This window comes from Lynx canadensis, chromosome A2 (genome assembly GCF_007474595.2).
Source record: "Lynx canadensis isolate LIC74 chromosome A2, mLynCan4.pri.v2, whole genome shotgun sequence".
Taxonomy (NCBI): domain Eukaryota; kingdom Metazoa; phylum Chordata; class Mammalia; order Carnivora; family Felidae; genus Lynx; species Lynx canadensis.
The window spans coordinates 163,804,625-163,830,323 of NC_044304.2; the positions used below are offsets into that span (position 1 = coordinate 163,804,625).

The 25,699-nt window shown below is 43.8% G+C and overlaps 1 protein-coding gene across 6 annotated transcripts in view; it reads right to left on the reverse strand.

Moving 5' to 3' along the window:
* KMT2C (lysine methyltransferase 2C) overlaps positions 1-25,699 on the reverse strand; it is a 286,865-nt gene that overhangs the window by 26,093 nt on the left and 235,073 nt on the right. For all 6 annotated transcript variants that reach the window (XM_030308867.1, XM_030308865.1, XM_030308864.1 and 3 more), the window contains 12 exons: positions 22,442-22,574; positions 21,989-22,203; positions 20,646-20,719; positions 19,344-19,526; positions 16,837-18,699; positions 16,063-16,355; positions 12,716-14,520; positions 11,525-11,636; positions 8,349-8,427; positions 6,708-6,771; positions 4,580-4,812; positions 431-2,101 (listed from right to left, as the gene is read on the reverse strand). In XM_030308867.1, coding sequence (XP_030164727.1) covers positions 431-2,101; positions 4,580-4,812; positions 6,708-6,771; positions 8,349-8,427; positions 11,525-11,636; positions 12,716-14,520; positions 16,063-16,355; positions 16,837-18,699; positions 19,344-19,526; positions 20,646-20,719; positions 21,989-22,203; positions 22,442-22,574 — 6,725 coding nt within the window. The remainder of the gene's footprint in view (positions 1-430; positions 2,102-4,579; positions 4,813-6,707; positions 6,772-8,348; positions 8,428-11,524; positions 11,637-12,715; positions 14,521-16,062; positions 16,356-16,836; positions 18,700-19,343; positions 19,527-20,645; positions 20,720-21,988; positions 22,204-22,441; positions 22,575-25,699) is intronic.

The window sequence follows — 25,699 nt, forward strand, 5'->3', positions numbered from 1 at the left end:
ATACCCAATATGAGTTACCCCTGAGGGCTCCCAAGGGTATTGACAGGGGTGCAGGAGCAATCTTCTGTATTTCAAAGAGGTTAACAGAAACTGCACACCTATTTGCAATAAAGACATTGACATCCACTTTTTGCTTTAGTTCGAAACTCAATGTGGCACTAATGAGACACATGTTACATATGAAGTGCATTACTATAGGTCTTTGATAAAAAAAAAAAAAAGTAAATTATTACTTAATATAGGTTATGGGTGTGAGTCAAAACTTGGGCTCCACAGAGGTAGAAACAACAAAACTGAAATTTGTCCTCTTAGAGAAGAAAGTTGCAGAACCACGTTGGAATTAATATAGTGGTTGGCACCAATGTGTCGTGACTGTGATTTAAAACGAGAGGGGAAAACGCAAGCTGGAATTTTCATGGAGCACACTTACCAATCCTTCGACTGGGTTCTGCCTCTCAACCACTTTGTTATCCTTCGTACACGCATCTTCTGAACAAAAGCTGCCTTCAGGTTTTTGACTCAACAGGGAAGATGACTTTTTATTTTTCAGCAGATGCTTCAGAAGCTCGTTGCCCGAATCTCCTTTGGCAGCAGGGGCCCCAGCAGGATGGGGAGGGCTCTGCCCTGAGGAGACAGGACCAGCCCCGGCTTTCTCCTCGACCTTATTTCCGGCTCGTTCCTCCAGGTCAGGCCCATCTTGGCCGGGGCACGGCTGGGGCTCGGCGGTCTCCAGCGTCACCTCTTCCGTGGAGGCAGGGGTCTCCACGGAGTGCTTTTCCGCCTCCGACTCCGTGAAGGCGGGTTGGTTTGGAGCTCCCTGAGCTAACTCACTCTGGGGCAGCCTGCTTTCTAACTCTGCGCACAGCTGGCCGGCGGCCGTGTTGGGAGTCGACGGGCAGACGGGTTCCACCAACTCGGGTTCTCCTTGCTGAGGAAGCTCGCCGGGTGTGTTCACGGTGGGTGTGGAGGTAGTTTCTGAGATACTCGGGGTGGGGGGAGCAGTTATATCTGAGTGGGGAGTGGATGGTGCCTTGGTGGATTCCACATCGTCGTCTTTCTTCTTCTTTCTTGTTCTTTTCTTTTTCCCCTTTTCTTCTGGGATTATGTCAGAATACAACTGAATGAGCGACTGGGTCGACCCTGGGTGACTCTGTCCGTGGGCTGCGGCAGGGTCTTGGCCACACGGGAGACTGCCACTAGCTACTGCGGGCGCCGCGGGTAAAGCAGGTGCAAAAGGAGGCCTCGCTGGGGACTGCTGGAAGCTGGCCCCAGAAAGACCTCCGTGTACCTGCTTAACAGAATGGAAGCCGGGGCTTCCGCCAGGAACTGACGGCGAGTCCGGAACGAACGAGGGAGGCCCTATCTGCCTTCGCTCATTGGTTTGCATGAACGTTGGGGTGGGAGGGGAATTAAGAGATCCCTGTTGGATGCTCTGCCCCATCTGCTGTTGGTGTTGCGGAGACTGCTGAAGGGGCCGTGGCGGCTGGGTAAAGTCACAAGGCAGGTCGGAGCTGTAGAATGGAAGCTGGGACCGCATGGGGCCATGCGGCGGCACCCCCACCCCCTGCTGCAGAGCCCGTTGCCTGTCCACCTCTTGCATGAGCTGGATTCGCTGTCTTTCCTGCTGTTCTCGTAAACGTTCTTTCCGCTCTCGTTCCTGGAAACTCTCACTGAAGGGGTTGTTGTCGTCAAACTCCACCCGTGGGGGCGGTCCACTCTGGGGATTTGCACTGGACACCGTCCCTGGCGCCGGCGTGCAAGTTCTTATTGGTAACTGGGCAACGGGAGGCTGGATCCTGGCAGGATTGAGGGGGAGGTGGGCAGGAGCACTGGCAGGCTGCCACGCCGGCAAACCGGGCATTCTCGCAGGGCTGGAGTGACCAGAAATCACTGCGTGCTGCTGGTGCTGCAGCTGCTGAGGCACCATGGGGAAGCTGGGCTGGCTCATGGCAGCTGGGGTGGCACCCGGAACCAGGGGCGGCTGGGGCGGGACCCCTGGCATCACGGGAGGCGGCGCCATGGCGCACTGCTGCTGCTGCTGCTGCTGCTTGATCCGATAATCTTCTATCAACTCGGCATGCTCCTTCTGCTGTTTGCGGATCTGGAATGATAAAGCGAGGCCTACTCGTTTATTCCACAGGCATCAAACCAAAGCACCGGCTGATGATTATGGTGGGGGTTATACATAAGGCAGCTAGATCTTACAGAGGCAAGAATCGCAAAAAATTAGACTGATCAGCACCAAGGACGGCCAATCTTTTTAACAACACGATTTTCCTAAAGTCACCTGTGAAAACTTCGTTAGATTGTTTTGGGGACATCCCCAAAACAAATTCAAAATATGTTTCTGGAAAAACATATTTTAAAACTCTTACTATGAGAGTCATAAACTATCTGAGCCACACATCAAAAGGTAAGATACAAGTCTTATAAGGTACATTAATCCACAAGGTTGGAATGACCAAGATTTAACTGAAGCTGTAACCATTTAAGTAAGATTTCATTTCTGAAGCGCATCAAATCACACAGGTGGGAAGACACTGTGAAATGTGTGAAATAACGGCAGGTGCACCACACCCACCCTCCCCTCCAGGTTAAAAAAGACCGGGTGGGTAAAACCCTTTGAATTTAAGGAATAACATACTTCTAAAAAATATCCAAAACGTTGAGGGAATACTTTGAATGGTCCCTAACAGGCTCCTGATATAACGACTGGCTTGTGTCAGTGAACTCATTCCAAGACCCCTGTGCCCCGATGTGCCAGATGCTACAGACCATTTTCAGTTAAAGATGTAACCCAGGCCCCGAGGTGCACCTTGCTCAAGAAGGGCAGGCAGTGATGCCAGGGGCTACACGTGTCCTCTGGAACCATCCAATTTTAGATGCATATTACACTAGTACACCGAGCCCAGTGGTTCTAAATGTTTTCAACTTATTGTCTTCAGTTTCCCAGACAGACTAGCACGTTCTCTGCACATAAGGGTTTTGGTGGGTCTCCAGGGCCCGTAGAGCTATCATTTTCTTCTCTCCTGACCAACGACTGGCTAGAACTGGGGAAGTACCACGGGCCTGGTGGGGCAGCAGTACATGGAACGTACCTAGAGCATTAGCTGGAATACAGAAAGGAGGTCATCTGTGCCTTTCCCGTGACATTTTAAAATACTCTTTAACACATTATCCTCAATCGCTGATCTTAACGAGATTACACTGGACTGCTGGCAACCGTACAGTAACAGATGACGTGTTTCATTTCCCAAGTACAGTATTAGCTTCTCAATAGGATTTGGCCATGGACATGCAAAAGCTAGGCCCTCATCATAAGGAATTTATAGGAAGACACCAGAAGGCAATGAAAGTGCTAAAAATACTTTGTAAGAAACACCTATCGTTGTAAGAATTTCACTTGCAATAAACACGGACCCACAGAGTAAATTTTGAGAGAACCCCCCTCCCGCTCTAGAACTGTCCTAATTTTAAACAATACGGATTATGTTACAATCACCTTACTGTTGGCACATTCTTGTCGTAGCTAAAAAGCTTGGAGACGAGACATCTGGGCCCCAAATCCCTAACCCAATAATCAGCTAGGAGCCAACATGTCACCGACCTCTGTGACGACTCACCAGACTTTCCCCGTGTAAAACGGTGACAATACTAGCTTCCTCAAAAAGTTGTAGACAAGGTTAAAGAAGACAACGTATGTGAACGTGTTTACCAGAGTGTTCACTACACTGACAGTGCTCTGATTTTTATTAAGTCAGTCTACTCTTTCTCCTATTAACATCTGGATTACTTTTCAATTTTATTAAAAAAAATTAAATTGATAGAAGTAAAACTGACTTTTCTGGTGTACAATTCTATGAACTTTATCGCACGCAGAGATTATTGTAGCCATCGCCACCATCAAGATACAGAAGAGTTCTGTCACCCTAGAAGATGCCCTCATGCCTCCCCTTTGTCGTCAAACTCTCCTTCCCCCACCCTTAAGCCCTGGCACCCCCTAAACTGTCGTCCATCCTGTAATTTTGTCATTTCCAGAGTGTTATGTAAATGGAATCTGGACATAATCTCCCTGGATTAGCTTCTTTCACTCAGCACAAGGCTCTTGAGATCCATCCAGGTTCTTCTATATCAAGTTTGTTCTTCTTTACTGCTGTGTAATATTCCAGTGTATGGACATACCACATTTTGTCCAACTGTTCATCACTACAGGATACTTGAGTGTTCTCAGTTTTTAGTGACTATTAACACAGCTGCTTTTAGTATTTGTATATAGGTTTTTACGTAAACCTAAGTTTTTAATTCACGTGGGTAATTACTAGCAGTGGGCTCTTAATCCATTTTGAACGCTGTTTTATTTTAAATAAAAATTTTAAATTTTTATTTCTTTTTAAGCATAATTGTTATTTCAGTATGAACATTTTGAGAAACATCTGGTTTACAATGGAAGGTAACAGCAAAACGGTTTCGTTTCTGAGGAATGAGTCTTTCATTTACACGAGATATACCGATGTACTTTAAGACCAAGATATCGAGAAGAAACAAGAAAAACATCCCATGAAAGAATGCTTCAAACTACCTGTTCTAGCTGTTTCTGAACCATGCTCTGCTGTTCCGTAACATGCTTGAGTTGTTCCGCATCCTCTTCTGGAAATTCCCGCCCTGCTTTCTTTGCAGTACGTTGTTTCGCGGAAAGGGCCTTCTTAGACTTTCTGTGCGCGCCAATTTGTTCTTCGAGATATTTCTGCTGCATCTGAAGAAGCTGTTGGGTCTCCTGAAGCCATTCTTCATACTGTTTACGTTGTGAATCATCTAAAGGAAAAATGAAAAATTCGTCTGTGTTAATTTTCTAAAGAATCCAACAATATGAAAGTTACACAGATCCATTTTGTAAGGAAATGCAGTTTCACCATGACCGTGTAATAGGTGGTATGAAAACACAATACTAAGTATTAGACCATAATATAACTATTAGATAGGAGACTTTAGAAAAATATTTATTCGAGGAAACCAAAGAATGCAGGTTTTAGGACACGTGTTAATCTCATACTTAGAAATACTGTAACTCCAATCTTTAAAAAGCACAAGACTTTTATCTAACGAAATACTTCTTGCTACTGAAGTACGAAATTCTCTAACCCACATGCCAAACTGTCTGTCAAGTTATATATGTTTACTGCATTAACTCAACTTTACAGAATGTTAAGTATTTGTGGGTTTTTTTAAAGACATTTTTTTAAATGTTCCAAAGAAACAAAGTTAGGTATGTACTATTAAGGTCCAGAGCATGGATTAGGTATCATTTCCCATGCTAATTTTCATAAGTTTATAAGGTTTTTCCTATTTCTTAACAGTGAAAAAATACCCTAAACTTTAGGGAAGGGAGCCTGACCTCTTTTAGATGGGACCGACATGAAGCCTACGTTTTATAAAGGAAATCCGTAAGTTAAAAACCACTGGTAACTTTTATGAATTTTGTAGTCTATACTTCTATAAATAAGCAAAGGTATAGAATAATTATCAACCAAATAAACTCTTTTCTACTTTTATGACTGTCATAAATATCTCCCCAAATAGTTAACTCTCTTCATTTTGTATTCCTTCTTTATTCTTTAAGGGCACTTTACGTTACTGATGCCAAATCCCAAAAACACAAAAAAAGTCATCTTATGGTACTAAGATTCAAAATATACCTTTTTGACTCACTATAAGACAAAGAAATGAATAAATACAATTCCAAGAAGGACATTAGCCGAAAAATTACATCAATGATAACAGAATATTGTCATACAATAAGAATCCAACCAAAGCCAATGGGCACAATAAAGCCAGAAAAAGCCAGTTGGTTATAGTAGTTTACTTGATTTTAATGCAAATATGTATTCAAATTATAATTATGATTAATGCAGGGGTAATTTCAAAAGGTCACACTTTGGGTTTGTTCCTAAACCCAGAAGTTCCAGTACATGTACGAACTTGGTATCTAGTCTACTAAATTTGAAGGGCATTTTTCAAGAACAGGCTTTTTCACAAGATTTCAGAAGTTCTGCTTCTGGTAGAATGAGACCTACCGCAAGGAAAGCCTTTCTGGTTTCTGGAACCAGGAGAGCAGAGGTGAGCAAAATGAAAAATAATGGTGAAAAAAAAGTTAGCTAAACAGTCTGAAGATTTCAGAAAGGTTCAGTTTGGGGAGAACTTTAAATACTATCCTGAACCACCTTGGGACCCCTGAAGATAACTAGAAAGGGTTCCACGGCATCTTGCAACCTTGACCTTCACACCATGCTGCTAACCCAACTTTTTTCTAAGCATATTCCCTTTGTTGTTCCCATTTAGTGTCCTTGTCACTTAGGGAGACAGTCATGAGAACGAGAAGTGGTTTAATTCTACAGATTGTAAAGTGCCCGATCTATATACAAAAACAACAACATTATTGAAGAGAATGGGGAAGATGGTTTTTCTGTATTAAAATACTTATCTCTAGCTATAATTCTTCATGCACAGAGAAAAAAAGCAACGAAAATACATGCCTTCAGGAAAAGATGCCTAATAGGGCAGTGATGTTTCATTAAAGATGAGGGCACTTAGACTTAAAATAACACACCTAAGCTAATTCCATTTTTTTTTTTTTTTTGTTTAAGAAAACACAAAAATAGCGCAAACAAGCAATCCCCAGAGAACACATAACTTATTAGATTTATACTTACTGACAAAGCCTGGACCAAAATTTGGAGGATTAGGCCTAGAAATCTGATGTGTTATACTGCCATCCTAAAATAAGTAAAATTTACAAATAGGTTTATTCCACATTTCAGTTAAAGGGGGAAAAACTTAAAAAAAAAGATATAGAAAAAGAAAAAGAAAGAAAAAGAAATGGAAGGGGGGAAAACCCCTTTAGTTTCCTAAGACATCTCTAAAGCTTCAATCTTTATAAAAATTGGACAAATTTTGTGGGGACAACCTAATTTCTGAAAACTTAGAACTATCTCTGAACTATTTTCTAGATTTTAGTTGAAAAACAATTATGCTTGAGGTAAGGGATTATTCATCAGAAATATAATACTAGGGCACACGAAATATTGTTAGTATTTAGCTAGAGATCCACATAAAATTCCACTTTTTGATGAAATCTACCCAGTTTTTCCTGCAATTAAGACAAATTCAGGTTCCAGATTTACTCAATTCCACTCTGTAACACAAAGTTATTTACAAACAAAAACCACTGTCTCTAACATGCACAAATAATAAAACAAATATACACTAGTTAAAAACATTAGTCTTATTTTCTAATTAAATGCCTTATTTCTTCCAGGGAGACTGAACAGTTATTAACCTAACGATTCCTTGGCAACAATCTGACAAATAAGATTAACTCTGAGAAAAACATTTACTCAGTTGTTACAAGTGGTGCTGGACATGAGCTGCAGACAAGGTCACAACTGTCAGTGTTACCAGCAGCCAGAAAACTTCATGACTCCGTGTCATACTGCAAAGCAGGTGGTGAAACATCTGACCGATCCGAAAACTGGGGTTCAAGAACTCGCCCAAGGTGTACCGGACATTCACAGCGGAACTGAGAGTTTTAACTCCGCTATGAAGACTATGCTTTTTCCACTGTATCACATGGTGCCTCTCTCTTCTTCAATAATGAAGAGAATGTATTATCGGCATAGTAAATCTAAAGTACAAATGTCACGGCAAAAAAGAACATTTCAAAAGACATGGATAGTAGGTAGCTTTTCCCTTTCTTTTCCCCCCTAGGCAGATACGTGAAAAACTATCAGTGAAGAAAACACTTCATTTCGTGACGAACAGCTCTACTCCTCTGGACACTGCTTGGCACTAAACGTTTAAATATGACAGTTAAACCTGATTATTACGAATGTAAAGTATCTTAAAAAAACTACATTATTCCAAGGAATAAACAGAATACGACTATCTATAGCTAAGTAGAAGGATTATAATCATTATTTTCTACTTTATAGCAGTTTTACATTTTAAATGTCATGGATGAATTCTAAAACGTAGGGCGTGAAAACGGTTTTTTGGTGGAGTTCAAAGTAAACAAAAGCAAGACCCCGAACCCTACGCATTTGGTTTCCCTCCAAATGACATCCTAACTCTTAACTATATAGGTCCTTTTCAGAAACTGTCGATTTTTTAACCTCAACTGGTCTCTGCCTTAAAAAGTAACAAAACGTCTTTGGTGCTGCTGAGCCAGTGATATATTCTGGCAGTGTTTTACGGTTTCTACTACTTTCTAAAAGTGGCCTGACTTAGAGAGTCGGGTTCGGTAAGAAACACAGGGAAACGCGGCGGCTACGGGCACTGGTCGCGAGCGGCAGTACCTGGGCCATCGCCTGCGGGAGGAGACTCTGGCCTTCGCTGGTTTGCGCCCCGGTCACCGACTGGCCCATAAAGGGGAACCTGTGGAAACGAAGTACTGAGTGTCAACATGATGAGCGTTTAGGACGAAAAGCATTTTGCTTGTGTTTTGAAAACTGCTTTTAAGCGCATAACGATGTTTTCTTCCAGGGAGAAAGCGCAACGGCGTCAGCAACACGTGCGAAAGCCCCACTCAATTGTCACCCTGCAGTCGTGAGGTGGGGACGCTTTCTGCTCCCACTTCACTCACGGTGAGAGGAAGACGCGGAGATCACGTAACCTCCACCACAACCACCAAGAGGCTGCGGAAAGATGCCAGCTGCCAACCGGGCTGCTCCTGGGGTCTCGCTATTACAGGCCTCACTGTGCCTTAAAATAAAATTAATTCACGTCTTCCGGATAAAAAATGTAGCGAAGGCACTTCTGACATAAATTCTTAGGAAATTATCTCTTGTTCCGATCATTGCCCGGAGGGGGACAATGCACACAATAGGTGACGACGATTAAGAGGTACAATCTTCTAGTTACAAAATAAGGAAGGAAGGAGGAGGTGGAATGTAATGCAGAGGGAATACAGTCAGTAACACTGTGACACTCTGTACAGGGGCAGATGGTAACTAGGCTTTCCGTGGTAGCCATCTCATAATATAAATATCAAATCGCTACGTTGTACACCTAAGACTCATATGATACTGTAAGTCCATAATTATTCTGCAATAAAAAAAAAAAAATCCATAGCCTATTTTGTATTCCAAACTAAGAGATGTCTCTCAATTTTAAAGCAAATCAAAATTTGTCATTGACCAAGAACAAGTCTTGTAAGGCTAAAACTGTTGGGCAAAATGTGACTTATGCTAATTAGAGCTATAAAAACTTCACAGAACATTACTGCTTTAATGAAAACACTTCCTCGAGAGTTACCAAATGCTTTAATACAGCAAACATAATGTCCAAATTATATATCAAATATTGTACATCAGTACTTACGTACCACTGCAATTTAGAATGTATGCTTTTTAAGTTTTTTTACTCAGGTTTTTGATTTATCTGTCACCTCCCTGCCCCCATTACAGTCCTGATCTGGAATGATCTCTGGATCCAAATAATCACTCACTGTCCGTGTGCCTCAGTCAACAGCACTCTGGTTGACGGAGGGACTACCCTCAGCCCCTCTTCAAAGCACTCAGAACAAGAGCAAACAACACTCGAAATCCTAACTGTGTCTCTCACTGGGAGAGGGACCCATGCTGAGAGATCACTGGTCTAATTCTGAGGCTCCTTTTTTTTTTTTTTTTTTTTTTAAACGTGAGGTCTCTGTTTTACATTAAGAGCTAAATGAAATTTAGCATTTCCTTCCATTTTGATACAGGCAGCAAACTGCACTTTTTAGCACTACCGTGACTTTGTCACCAACCGAACTCACATTATTTTCATAATCAAAGTTGCTGTGCACACCTCATTGGTCATTTATGTTCATCATTACATACTTGAAAATTATGGTAGTTATCAGATCTGTTGCTAAGTTTACTAATGCATTAAGAAGCATATAAACCATAATTTTAAGTAACTATATTTCAAATATAATTGATTTCCTTGTAATACTACGTTTTTGGTTCTGCATAGAAAACATCAAGAAAGAATTCAAAGGCATCACTGGAATGTCAAAAATGGTCGTAACAAAAAGTTAAAAACCTCTGTAATAGAGAAACTGTGGTAACAGATGCTGTGCAATAATGAAAATCATTAGAAACTACTATTCTCCTTTGACCTCAACAATGTGTCGTGACCATATCTAAAGTATCTCAACAATGGAAAAGAACTATACCTTTAAGGATTCCCAATTTACCTGAAACAACATGTTGATCTTAAATTCATGCAGATTTTGTATTCAACTCCATAATCACCCATAATCCTTTTTATTAAAAAAGTCCTTCACCATGGTAATTAGGCTAAATTGAGGCTCCATGCCTACTCTGTTGACAGGTTCTCAACCGCAACACACAGAAGAGTAAGCCACGGTGTTCACTAAAAAGGACACACCAGCACCCTCCTCAGATATTCTGATTCAGGAAACCCGCAGGTGAGTAAATGAACCTACGCTTTTTTAATAAAAAAAAAACTACCACAGGGGCACCTGGGTGGCTCAGTCGGTTAAGCGTCCGACTTCAGCTCAGGTCACGATCTCGCGGTCCGTGGGTTCGAGCCCCGCATCGGGCTCTGGGCTGACAGCTCGGAGCCTGGAGCCTGCTTCCGATTCTGTGTCTCCCTCTCTCTCTCTGCCCCTCCCCCATTCATGCTCTGTCTCTGTCTCCAAAATAAATAAACGTTAAAAAAAAAAATTAAAAAAAAAAAAAATAACTACCACATAATTCTGATAGTAGTCCACAATCAAAACTTAAGAAAGACTGCTCAATGGTTATTTAATCCACCCTGGGGAGCATAAACACACCAATTTCAGAAATCCAGAGTCTAACAACTCTTAGGGTCTTCTTTAATGCAGAACTGCCATTTTTCTGCTAACAGTGAAAAGACTAATTCTCTAACCACTAACTTTCAACTGTCCCCTTGACATTTTTTTTCTGACTCAAATTCAGTTTGGGGACGTTTTATTTTAGAAACGAATTCACCGTTGCCTTAACCACTCAGGATCTTTTCTGAAATGTCCCACATTTTTCTCTGCATTGTTCGTTGGATGGAATACAAAAGAGTCACAGGCTTAAGTAAACTATCTTCTTTTCTCAACAGAACAGCTTTCTCTCTATCGTCTTGTGTATCTTCTCATCTTCATCAATTTAGGTTGAAAGACTCTCTGTCCCAAGCAGCTTTTAGTTAGATTAACTACAGGTACTTGAAAGAACACACACTTAAATACACCAGCTTTCCTGATTAAGTCAACCTTCCAACCATCCTCTAGATGTTTTATTACGTCTACCGTAAAACTAATGGAAATTAAATCCTTACATTTGTATAGCATTTTGCACTCGATCACACCCAGCTGACCTTACAACCAACGTAAGTATCTAGTGTTCGTTCCCGGGATATATAAGTTTTTTTTAGATACTATATGCTTTTTCTAGGAACTAGTAATAATTCACGTACTTCTTGAAGCACAACAGAAACGAGAAACATCTTCACCTACCTGTTCATAACCATGGGTGGCATGCCCATATTGTTTTGTGCCATTACTTTATTTATGCCTTTTAGGGCCACCATTTTGGCTTTCATTATGGGATCTGTAATTGCATCAAAATCTGAAGAAGAAATATTTCAAAGTTACATATTTCATAGTACTTGGTTCAAGTAACACTAAGAGACAAAGTAACTATCACAAACATCAGGTCATCTGTAGACTCATAATCCTCATAAGAATCACTATTACAGCTTTTCGTACCAGGTGAGGAATTCCGAAATGCTAATAACCTTATCCTGAATTTAATCTCATCTCAGCAATCCATAGTTGGATAATGCTCCAACACCTGAGTCGTGCAAAAATCAGAACAAGAAGCCTGCCACATTTAAGGGAGACGACGGCAATCATCTAAAGCAATGCAACTCCTTTTCATCCAAACTTCTGCCAGGCTAATCAGAACGGCTTCCTTAGTAATGCAGCATCATGAACAAGAAACTGCGGTTACTTCCAGTACTAAGAATGCCACCAAACTGGTTATCACTTTTAAAAGTAAAACATGTCTGTTTCTTGAGGGTGCAGCTGGGCAGTAAGGACAGACCTACTGAAAAGAAGACCTCTTTGCATGTAAATGAAAACTGGATCCCCTCCCAACAGGACAAGATTGGTGAGGTCTATAGGACAGAACGTCAATCTCACTGTTTAGAACAAAGCGTTCCTTTGACATGTGTGCCTCGATTACAGATTCTTACTGTTGGACGCACCCGGATGTTTTACGGGCTTTGGCTGTTTTCAAATTCATAAGGTACTGGAAACAAGTTAAAGAGCTTTATGTGACCAAACTTTGCCAAGCACTTGTCGTACACCAAGGACAGTGGTAAGTCCATTTCTATCGTAATTTCTTGGGATTCATCTTTCAGTGACTCAGAATGCATGGGAAGCAGGAGGATGCCTGCCACTTCTGTTAAACCATCCCGTAAGAAAGAGAAGCGAGGTCTGAAACCCGGAGCTTCGAAATCTCTTGATTCCTGGGAGGAACCTAACACTCTTTAACCGCTTTCGCCTTAAAGCGGAAGGAGGCACAAACACAGGACTCTCGCTGCTCTGGTCCACGTGTCACTTTAACACCGAAATCCCGGAAGCTTACCGCATGCCACCCTGACGCCCACAAGCCACGACTACAAAAGCCAAGGGCATTCCTACCGACGTTAGGGAAAAACGGCTCTGCCCGCTGGCGAATCATGGCTTGCATCTGTCTTTGCTGCTGCTGCTCCTGCCTCTCTTGATCCAGAAGGTCCTGCAGAAGCAGAGGCTGCTCCTCCAGAAGGAGGGGCCTCTCTCTACTCTGCTGGGCTAACGTGGGAGGGATCATCAGCTGCTGGGGTGCAGACTGGCTCGCGAGAGGCACGGTTTGATTTGCAGGTTTTCCGGTCCCAAAACCGTGACTAACTGGTGACTGACCCTGAACGAATCCTGGATTTACCTGCACGCCCTGAGGAAAAGTATGGTTTACCCTAGAGACTACTGGCACGTTAGAATTCATGGCACCATCCAACATGTGCCCGGGCGGTGTCGTTAAAGGAGGCGGCAAACTTGACATGTGACCGGATGGTGAGGCTGGCAGCGTGGGCGGCGGGGACCCCAGGGGCCTGACGTCTGAGTTATCAGACTTTTCACTGGCAAGTAAACTCGAGAGAACGGGAGCTGACGCGGTTATGCCGCAAGAGTTCATCACGTCTTCCGCAGGCAGCTGCGTGGAGCCGCGGACACCGGGGGTGGAGCCAGGGGCTTCTCGGGGGGTTCTCTTCTCCAGCAGATCCGTGTCGCGGGGCTGCGGGACAGCCTTTTCTCCGTCACTGACATCTGTGTGAGCTGAAGCCTGTGAGCTGGGCGTGCCGACGTTGTCTTTACTCTCATTGCTCTTCTCACTTTCACATCTGCCTTCCCCTTTAGAATCCGGAGACAGTACTTCTGTTTTTATCTCACCGGTAGCAGTAGATTTTTTCCACGGAGAAGGTTTATCGGAAGGAACCACAGTCTTGTCTTCCTGCTCCTTCGTTTTTGGCTCAACAGACCCACACTGATTATCTATCTTATCATCGATGGGAACATTAAGGTCTAGTTCCTCATTAAACATGCTTCTCTTATCTCCTAGGTCAAGTTCTGGATCTGTGTACGCAATGATATCAAATTCTCCTGACCTCAAGAGGTCATCCAGGTTGGGGTCATTAGTTTCCAAATTACCTAAAGTGTCCAATTCATCTCCCTTGCCGTCCTCTGTGTCTAGATTTAAATTTTCGAGATCTTCATCATCCAGGTCTTTGACTTCCACTCCCTCGAGGTCTTTAACATCTAGCTCCTTTACAGATGGGTCATCAGTATCGAGTTTTTCTTCAAGACCATCAGAAGACTGGGTGGTTATCTGTAAATTATCAGATGCTGTTTCAGCTGGTGTAGATGTTGACAAAGAGGCCTCTGGGAATTCGCCACCTAAGGGATGACTCAGGGACCTCATGACCACAGAAGATGAATGGGCGGGATGGCTTTGGTCTTGCTGCGACGGTGGCACTTGTTCCAAATTTGGATGCAAAGGTAGCTGGGTTGGCAGGCCTTGAGAAGGTCGTCTCAAGGGCTCTGCGTGTCTAGGGCCTGGAAAGTCTGGCCGGGGAATGAAGTTTCCATGTCTTGGATGAGAAGGTGCCTCTAGAACACTGCCGGGAGGAGCAGTGAAGGGCAGCCGCGGCCTTCCATCGGGCGCCCTGTGCCTCAGTTCAATAAAAGCTTGACCCAGTATGTTATGCTGCTGAACCGGCAGACTCTGTGGTGGAAAATGCTGAGGGAGGCCAACTGGGTTATTCATCTGCGAGTTATTTAAAGGCCTCGGCATGTCTACAGACATCGATCTTCTCAGCTGTGGAGGAGCTCCAGACCCCTGTATTTGCTGAGGAGGTGCAAGGAAGCGTTCCTGACTTGACAGGGTACCATGACTACCTCCTGGAAATCCAAATCTTAAAAAAAAAAAAAAAAAAAAAAAAAAAAAAAAAAAAAAGAATTAGAAGAAGTAGAAGAAGTAAATTGTTATTATTATTCAGTATCATGTTGAATTTACAGTTGGGTTAAAAAGGAAAAACTCTAGATTAAAATCAAATGCAAAATTAATGATACCCAATATAACAACTTAGCAAAACAAAACTGGCACCATTAGAAAGCACTTATAAAGTATCTATGTGCAAGTAATTCTTGCTAAGTACCCTATAACGTACACCATCTCTGAACTCTAAAGGCATATGATCTAAGACAACATAACCTGCTACCAAGCAGATGGAATCAATTGTTTAGAAAGAAGCTTAATACTATTGCAGTGGAGTAAGAGTCTTCTCCTTTTTCTAGATCTATGGAGGCTGCAAGGAGCAGGCTGACTGGGGGGATGCCTGAAGAAGACTTACAGGCCTTCTGTCCTTGAGAAGACAAAGGCACAGGTATGATGACTGGATAGACTGATCTATGTGCTTGAGAGGAACGACTACAGAGGCATTAAGAGATAAACAATGACAGGTATAATGTGTAAAAATTTAGTAGATGAATAAATTGTAGGACTATTTTTTTTTTTTTTAACATTTATTTATTTTTGAAGAAGAGAGAGACAGAGCGTCAACAGGGGAGGGGCAGAGAGAGAGAGAGAGAAAGAGAAAGAGGGAGGGAGGGAGACACAGAATCCGAAGCAGGCTCCAGGCTCTGAGCTGTCAGCACAGAGCCAGATGCGGGGCTCGAACTTGCAAACTGTGAGATCGTGACCTGAGCTGAAGCTGGACGCTCAACCGACTGAGCTGCCTGGGCGTCCTAGGACTATTTTTATTATTTACACTGTAGCTCACTCTAGAAAGAACTAAAGGTAAATTATAAGTAAATATAAAGCAGAGCAACAGGTATAACTGAGGAAGAAAAAAAGGAACGTTAAGGATAAGACTGTAACATGGCGGTAGGTATTAGACTAAAAACCACATGTGAGAAAACTAAAAGCACATCGTAAGGAACACTCTATTTTAACATGTTTGGCTCCAACCTTTCTACCAGCCACTTCAAACAAACAAACAAACAAAACCACTAGTTTCACAACCCTCTCTCACCGAGAAAAGTTCCTAAAGGAAAACATCCCACCAATTTGGAAATCGCCACAATTATTTACAACGTAAGTTAAAAGGGAAAATTCGGGGACAGGACAATACTCACTCATCACATCACAGGGGGCTTTCACAGAATGTGGTGGTGACATCTTAGAGGTCTGACTGGTGTGATAAACCACATCACTGCGGCCGTAACGTAACCCTAATTCAGCCAATGCTTAATAACCAAGGGAATGTTTTTAGAGTCTGTAGAGTTCTCAGAGGTTACGAAAAGAAAAACCCATGACCTCCCATTAGTGGAAAATAACACTGATTATACCTCAAAGGAAATCGCAAAGTGAAAAGGAGTAACAGCCTCTTAGGAGTAACTTCATTTGTCTATTTCCATCTAGTAACTCAAAGCTGGCACGAAACTGAAAGCATTACCTAAATCCGTGAGGTCGCATCCCCATACCAGTAACATCAGGAGGATAGGGTCCACGTGGATCTTTTGGGAAAACTGCGTATCTAGGTCCCAGAGGAGGGACAACAGGAGATCTGATGCTCCCGGGATAGGGGGGCGGAGCCCTAGCAAAAGCCTGGCTGATGCTGTCCGGCTGCCAGTGCTGCAGGGGCGCTGGAAGAGGCCCCGCTACTGCATCCTGGGACCCCTTCTCCTGCCGGCCTGCCATCTTCTTCTGCTGTTGCTGCTGGAGAATGATTTCACGTAACTTCTGCCGCTGGATGGAAAGAAACGAAGATCCCTGGGATTTCTGATAATGAACGAATGGCTTAAGTCTTAACACTTCCAAAACGTACTGCGAAAAATGCTTCAAATATCTCAACGTTCAAAGTAGTGGATAAAACGCTAGTCACACTTAACTACCCAACAGATTATAAAAACAAAGTAATAATTTGGATACTTTTTTTCCCTTGCCACACAAGTATCCCAAAACTGAAAGCTCTCACATTTAAGAGTCATGAAGATCAAAAATTCAAATTTTTGAACAAATTCATGACAACCAAAAATCAGATGCAGAATAAATCAAATTCAATTGTATTATAATTTTACCAATTTCATTTTTCTTCTTTGCAGAACAAATTCCACAGAATAAGAAGATAAACTTTAACATCCGTGTAGAAATTACTCAGCTTAATGAAATGCCTAGCTTTCCGCAACGACACATTTAAAACATCTATGAAGATACAACGTGTTTTTACCTGTCTCAATTTCTCTGTATCTGCTTGTGACATGTTTACGGCACTCTGCGTCTCAGTGACCCCGGAAGTTGGTACAGGTCCAGGAAGGTGGGAGACGCTGGAAAACTGTTGGCTTTGAGAACTCATTGGAGAGTTTGAAGGCGCACTGAAGCTCCCCTCTGATCCAGGCCTTGACTGACCAACATCATGGGCAACTTGACTCGTTCCAAAAGAGTCAGACTGAGTTCTTGGAGTCATTGGAGGCTGATCATACGCATCCCGAGTAGCAGACGGGGAAACTCGGCTGAAAGTTTCTGAAAGACTAGGTCCAGGTGGCCTAGGACTTGGGGAACATGTATCAGGCGGCCTTATCAATGGACCAGATAAAGCTGCTCCTCGATTTTGTGCTGCTTGCAGGAAAGGATCCTGATTTGGCATGAGGACCGGTCTTGTCATTGAGGACCTAGGAAAACCCTCTGAAATCCTTGGCCTTGGTGCTGCTGGTGGCTGAGAGTAAGGTCTTGGTGTTCCAGGGGGATGCGCATAGGGGTCCGAATGCCTCTGGTTCGCGGCCGGCGGCACAAACAAGTCTGCTTGTGTAGGCGGCCTTGGGGTTGGTGGCTGCTGACTGTAGGGGTCAATCGTGGTGGGCCGGGGAGTTCCAGGAGGTTGAGAGTAGGGGTCTGGGTTGGAGCGAGATGTTCCCGAGGGTTGGGGGTAAGCATCTACAACAGGGCGTGGAGTCCCTGGGGGCTGGGAATACGGGTCCTGAGATGTCGGCCTTGACATGGTTCCAGGCTGGGAAAAAGCCCTTGAGGGATGGGCCAAAGACTCATTCGTTGCCGGATGTGGGGTCAGGGGAGGCTGGCTGTATGGGCCACCTGACTGGCCGTGAGAAAAGTTATCTCCAGGTCTCGGTGCGAACGCAGGCCTCTCGTAAGGGTCCACAGACAGTCGCCTTGGTGCCTGCGACACCGGCCCATAGGGATCCTGGGAAGGTGGAGGGGGCTGCATCGGAGCCTTGAAGGGCCCAGGGCCGCTGTCGGGAGGTGCGGGTGTCAACAAGGGCCGTGCGTACGGGTCAGGAATCCGCTGTCTCTGAAACACATCTGCCCTGGGAGACGGTTTGCTGAAGTGATCGCTGGTGCCAGCTGCCAGAGGGCCTTTTGCAGTCTGCTCGGCAACCACCGGAGACCGGGGGAGGCCCGAGGGCTTGGGAAACTGGTCGGTCATCGCAGGTCTGGGCGTGTCTGGAGGCTTTGCATAGGGGTCACCATTTGCCGTGGAGGAAGCACAGAAGTCTCTGACTGGGGACGGCCTATTTGCCGCGGCCTCACTCACCGGAGCAGGCCTGGGGACTGGGGGCAGAGGAGCACAGTTTTCCACCAGGGCAGCGGAATTTCTTCTGGAAAACCCGTGGCCCCCAGGAGGTGGTCTCGGGGTCCCAACCATTTTTGCATAAGGATCCACTGGGGAGGGTGGCCGGGAGTGAGCGGACCCAGCTGAAAACACCTGTGGTGAAGGGGGCTGACAGGTCTGAGGCTGTGACAGACTCTCCTGGACGGGGCCGCGGGCCGGGGCTGCAGCCGGGGGAGGAGCCTGCGGTTTCACGAACACGTCGTCTGACGACGCGGACGAGGGGGCGCTGGGGAGCTGCTTCGGAAACAGGTCCTTATGGAACGCCTGCGCGGGAGACGCGTTCCCGTTGCCAGGCTGGGGGGTCAGGGGGCTCTGTATGCCGCTGCTCGGCGTGTCCGAGCCGGACGGGGCCACGGGGGGCTGCGCGCCAAACTGCTGCTGCTGCTGCTGCTGCTCGTTCTTCACCTGTTCGAGCTTCTGCGTGGCTTCGATTTTGGCTTGCTGTTTACTCTTCTGGCGCATTTGCTGTGAGACAGGGAAGAAGAGGCACTCGCGTGGTTAAGGAAGAACGTGACCGTCACGGGGGGGGGGGGGGGGGGGGGGAAGCCACGGGAAATTAGTGTGTCGGAGGTCACCAGTTGCCAGACTGCGCCCGTATCAGATTATGAGATTATAAGCTCCGGAAGAGCAGAGGTGATTATAAACTCCACCACAGAGCACCGTGGCTATGCCCCGGGCAATATGCTATTTGCAACATTTTAATGAGCTTCCCCAGTCGCCTGAAATACAGTTTGCTGAGAAAGGTGGGTATTTTCGCAATGTCTATTTATTTACTTTTGAGAAAGAGACAGAGAAAGAGAAGAAAGCAAGAGAGGGGCAGAGAGACAGGGGGACAGAGAATCCCAAGCAGGCTCCGCACGATCACAGGGCAGAGCCCGGCACGGGGCTCGAGCCCACGAACCATCGTGAGGTTGTGACCTGAGCCGAAATCCAGAGTCGGATGTTTAACCGACCGAGCCACCCAGACGCCCCAAAGGTAAGTCAACTTTTAACCACGTTTTCAAACTCTGGTAAGAACTATCTTCTGAAATAGTGACATGAATTACTTCCTGTCCTCTCGAAAAACAAAAATACAATCTAAAAGCAAATTATTTTAAAAAACCATATACCTGTCTAAATTTCCATTCCTGTTCATGTTCCGATTCTCTTTGCTTTAACGGATCTTTAAAAAGGTCCGAATCAATGCGAGAGCCAGGATCGATGCTGTCTTGCTGTTGCTGCCTCTTCAGGGGATCATTTGACATCTGTACTTTATTAATGCGTAAAGCAGCCCTGTTATCTCTGGCTTTTTGCTTCGAGAAAAGGAGAAGAAAGTTATCTCCCAGCAGACGTTAACATGTTTCGAGAAATAAAACTTATGATGAACTTTCTAAGAAAAAGTTGGGTTAAACGGTTGAAGGGAATTGAAATAGAATCCTTCAGAGCTTCTGGACTCTTGTGCCCAGAAAGCATCCGGACACTACCCCACCCTCTCCCGTTTTTAACGCATGTCGCCTCCACAGAGGACACCTCTCCATCTGAGCCAGGCCGGAGAACCCAGAGGTAATCTGCCATTTTCAACCCTTATCTTCACAGACCCTTCAAAAACGGAAACATCGGCATCCCTCTTAATTTAGAGAAAAGGAAAATATCAAGTCAATCCTCCAAATCTAAACTCTGGAATTTGGAGCTTAGCATTGGAGAACACAACCGAGGAACGCTAAAACTACACTACCACCTTAGTATAATCAAGCTAAAACACAAAGCATTGTCAACACATCAGAAAACGTTTCTGCTTTACCCAATCGTTATCACTGACAACAGGTACCCTGAAGATCAAGTTGGAAGGTAACGGGAAATATTTTTTAAAATAATAATGTCCACTTAATATGCTTTACAATGGAAGCAAGGATTTGGATCCAGCGGACAATCTTAATTTGGCTCTTTGGGAGAAAACAATTCACCACCTGAACTGTGGACCTTATAAAATATCCTAACAATCCCTTGCGAAGTTCATGTTTCAAAAGCTCCTTAAAGGTGTCTAGATATGTCTCTTTCAAGATACAGTCTTGACTAAACCTAACACAAAGAGAGATTATTGTGGAAGAGACTGAGGCACACTGATGCAGCCTCAAACAGCAGTAGTCTTTCAAAGAGATAAAAGAATTTTAAAGTGAAATGAATTAAACATGCTCCTAAAATAACCGATTTCAATCTTCAATATCCTGGTTCTACCAACTAGCTTATGAGAAAACTCCACATCCTATCTCAAGACATAATAGGAAATCACTATAAAAACAAAGCTGTGTATTAGTTGTGCAAGTATTAATATGTGTTTTCTGCAACAGAAAATCTTTATTAACCTACGACAACAAAAGTAAGGTTTGGGTATTGTGTTTAACAACAGGACACATGGGAGGTTTGGTAAATACCACGTAAGGCGCTCTTTCCTGCGAGCTCGCTTTTCTCCACAGCTTGGCAATCTGCTTCACTCTCGTCGTCCAGTCTGCAACAGAAAAGCATGGTCCACACGTTTATGGAGCTGCGGTCAGGACGCATCGCCAAGTGGTGTGGACAGTTCAACTTATTCTGGCTGTGTGTTCATGAGTGAGTAACTCTTTGTACAGCACAAAGTTCCGGGCATGCAGTAGGCCAAATGAGGATTTGCTGAATGTAGTATGGCCTTATTAAGAATCTCACTTGTAGACTGGGGGAGTTTTTAAATTGAAGGGGCTAACCAGCTGAGAAAATGTTGAGCCAAACATAATAACTTCTCTCAACCATGTAAGATGCTTCAAGAACCAAAGCTAAAAGTTTCGTAAAACATCAGTCCTCCAGAGAAGTCTCTCAATCGGACCAAAAGGAGGTAATCGTAATTATACATAAGCACCTCACCAGCGTTCGTGCACAACAGAGACATGCAAAACCAATCATTCCAAGCCATTGCTATGAAACTTACAGTGTTGGGACAGTAAACAAAATGAAAGATGGGTGAAATCAACAGTGGTAAAAGTAGAAACGATGTTTTTAAAAAGCTTCGAAACCCAAAGAAAATGGAAATCAAGTGACAGGTCAACAGCCTTAACGTGGTATTTCATGAGGTTCTAGAATCACACAGTAAAACTATTAAAGCATCGAAGAGAACTGCTTAAAAAAAACGTAGCTCTGATCTAAGGATAATTTTTCATTGACACAAAGCAACTCAACAGAACCAGATATGCTCATCTATCAACAGCGAATCAAAGTGTGACCAGTAGTACTTGAAAAAGAGTAGGAGGGGCGCCTGGGTGGCGCAGTCGGTTAAGCGTCTGACTTCAGCCAGGTCACGATCTCGCGGTCCGTGAGTTCGAGCCCCGCGTCAGGCTCTGGGCTGATGGCTCAGAGACTGGAGCCTGTTTCCGATTCTGTGTCTCCCTCTCTCTCTGCCCCTCCCCCGTTCATGCTCTGTCTCTCTCTGTCCCAAAAATAAATAAAAAACGTTGAAAAAAAAATTAAAAAAAAAAAAAAGAAAAAGAGTAGGTATATTCCTTTAACAGACAACCCTGCACTGAGCCACTGATTTTTGTCGTTGTTGGATAAGGTAGTGTTTATTTCTATCAAGATGTTTCTAGACATCTATGGAATCTTCTCACTGTACACAGTCATACAAGATGAAAACTGGTGTTGATACGTGGACTTCCTACCATAGTCACCGATGGAAACCACCGGCAGGCAGGGCAGCATGACCTACTCAGGGCGGTGGGTAACACAGAGAGCCACACTAGGTGTGAATTACCAGGGAATTCCTCCTTCAGGCTGGGGAAATTGATGTTTGTGTAGAGAACAGGTGCTACTGTTGCCATTTCACCCAGAGCCTCCTCCTTCTCCCATTTCAGCGTGCTTCTCTGGGCATTTGACATTGTATCGTTCTCTCCCTCCACCGTGGGAGCGGATGACGTCCAAGAGCTGTTAGGATCACTTGCCATTGGATGAAATGCTGGATTTTTATCCCTGGCAGATAATAAATAACTTTACTTTATAAATATAAAATTACCTTCTAAAGACTGTGGGCAAGCACAAGTTCATTAAACCCTCTTGTTACAAAAGAGCTACAATGTTAGATCATCTGCAGCAAAGATCCTGATATACGAACGTACGCTTAGTGCACAAGAACTTAAAACAGACTAGCATTTATACAACAAAAATTAATGGTATTTAAGTTTCCATGGAAAATGAAGGCTTCCAATACCTGGTATCAGCGTAAGGGGATTGTGCTACAGTAGAGAAAGTTCCCAATCCACTTCCAGGAGGCAAAGAATTATGTGGGAGGTGAGGATTGGGTCCAATAAGGCCATTCATGAGTGGCATCCGCGAAAACACATCTTCAAAGAAGAAAACACCACTTCAGTTTGCATATTACTCATAAATAATTTTAAAGAGCAGCTTATTTATAAATAACATGTCTAAAGAAAAACTTCTAGCACTATTTAAAAGTAGGATTTGTTTCAATATTAAACTAAAATATTGCGTAAAGAATGACTTTCGGTTATATTTTGCACTATGGTCCCTGTACTTCTGTTTACTTCATCATGGTATACTGAAAATGGCATGTGTTTTGGAGTCTGAGAGCTTAACTGTGCTACCCGTTAGAAGCTTAATTTTGCTTCCTGTCGGAAGGGACTCAATCACTATTCCTGTACCGTGAAGGTGTTCCCCACTGTCACAGACACAACGTACGTGGGGTTCTCAGCACAGCGCCTGTATGCAGTTCACTATTCAATACATATTAGCTCCACAAAAAGGACTCTCCCAGCAAATGCTCCTACATTTTATTAAATAGTCTTTCTCTTCTTCACTCAAAATTTACAAGCAAATGCTTCCTTACATTTTACTCTTGCTTCTGTGGATACAAAAAACCATCTATGATTCTTAAATTGGAACTTGTTCTAAAATTATTTGGAACCAGCAATATTTCATCTACCATTATCAAACAGATGATTATTGCTAAAAATACGTACATTCTGTTTGGGACCTAATTTTCATTACTGGCTTGCCTTTCAGCCCCCAAACACATTTTTAACTCTCATCCCACCTTACGCACAAGCTTCAAATACCTGTCTTCTTTCCAAACAGCCAGTAGGCAAACCATAAGATCCTTCCTCTCCTAAAGCATGTAACTCCAACCTTGACTATGATCTACTGTTCCGAACAATTTAGGAATTAGCCAACTGTCCTTATCCGAGCAGTTTTCTGTACCTTCAAAAACCTCCTCCCAAATTAGAGACGTACTCTGAAATAATAAACACAAGGCCTCTGTTGCAACGGCCAGAACAACACTAGGAGATCCACTTCACCCATCACCCATCACCCATACAAATGAAAATACAGTGACAGAGTTGGCTAATACTTGGCCCGGCTGGTATAACGGTAGAGTACTCCTAACAATCACTTTGCCATACCATTAGAAAAAGGAATAATCAAGAACAGTGTCTCACCCACATGTTTTACACTGCATGATGTCCTTTCACCTACCAGACCCTCTGACTAGAACAACACTCTACTATACAGAGTTCCAGGTCCTATGCGTGAGGATACTGAGGCTGGTCACCTGCAGGTTTTCAGGATTTTGTCTCCAGGACTTCCTAAGAGCTATCTGACTTCCCAGTTAGGGCTTGTTCTCCTACATGGCAGAGCTGGGCCCACTGGATCAGAACTCCACAGCGACAAGTGTCCCAGTATATCTATACTCGTGCCAAGGATAAGATTAAGGAACAACGCTTCTGCTTTTATTCAAAGGAGAATGCCACCTCTATTTTCAACTTCACTGAAAAGTAGGTTCCATTAAGGGATATGAGATTTCACTGAAAAATGTCAACCATCTTGGGGCGCCTGGGGTGACTCAGTGGGTTAAGCGCCCGACTTCAGCTCAGGTCACAATCTCACTGTTCATGAGTTCAAGCCCCACGTCGGGCTCTGTGCTGACAGCTCGGGGCCTGGAGCCTGCTTCGGATTCTGTGTCTCCCCCTCTCTGCCCCTCACCTGCTCACGCTCCATCTCTCTCTCTCTCCCTCTCTCAAAACTGAATAAATATTTGAAAAAGAAAAATGTCAAAACGTCTTTCATGTAATTAGCATAAACAAAAGTTTCTTTATTGGTAATGAGAATGTGATCCATGTCTGTCATCACTTATCTTAAGCACAACATGGCCATATTGAAACTTTTCATAATAGTAATAGCTTATCAAGCCCTTCGTTATATGCCAAGTACTGTTCTGAAAGCTTTACACATATTAACTCTTTGATCCTCATAGTAACCCTAGGAGCCTAGGGTTATTACAGGTAGCACCAGGGAAGCAAAGACCTAGAAGTTAAATAACTTGTTCGAGGACACATAAATGCAAAGCATTTCTCATTATTGTTATTTTAATTAAGAAGGGTCTCTTTTTCTCTCAAATCTACCGTACCCCCCCAACCTGATCATCCCAGTTTATAAACGTAACCTCTTTCAAGGAATGAATCATGGTAACAATTGAAAAGCCACTTCACTTAACCTTCAGTGAAGGTTTACTGTCCACACGTTACACTCTGGCACCCTTTCTCACCCTCCCATCGAAGTTACCCCACTGAGGATTACCAACAGTCTTAGTGTCCAATGGAACGTCTTTCAGGCACTCATCCTACCTGACATTGTAACTTGTCTCTAACAATCCTCATTTCTAAGATTCTATGCTCCTCACTCAGTCTACGTCACTGTTTTATTTTTTCACTTTCACCTAATCCTTGAAAAGGAAAAGGGAAAGGAACATGTAATTGCACGTGTACTACAAGCCAGGTGAGTTAAGCATGTGACTGGTCACGTTTAATTGAAGAGTTCTTCGAGATTCTGTGTGCTATGGCAGTACATCCTCTTCAGAAACCTCAGCCTTCCCACAACTTCAACTAGGGTCACTCCACATGCAATTCCTCGATTTTCACCTACAGCCTCGAACAGCTGCGAGTCAGTCCGCCTAGAAGTCAGAACAACGTGTGTGTCCCATTTCTAACTAACAATGGTCTAAAACTAAATTTGTCACGCCTCCACTACCACCCTCTGCCACACACACACACACGCACAGCCGGTCTTCGCTGTCCTGGCTTCTAGTTTACAGCCTGATTACCTGTAGGCAAACCCGGCTCCCATACAGTCTAATTCGGTTTGCGTTCCACGTTTCCTTGTGCCTCACATCCATTCAGTAGCAGACTCCTACTTATTCTAACATCACTATCACTCATGTCCCTTTCTTCTTTTCAATTAGCATTGCAGATATATTTCCCTGGAACCCAAGTTTTCACTTAGTTCCAACCACAATAAACTTATCAGTACAACCCTCGTGTCAAATTCATTTCCAATACTGATGTCAGAGCTACTCTGCCAAAACCTGTAACCTATCAGGTCACGTCACTGGTGTGAGACCTCTGAGCAACCTGGAGAAGAAAAGGCGACTGGCACAGCCTGTCTCACAGCCGCC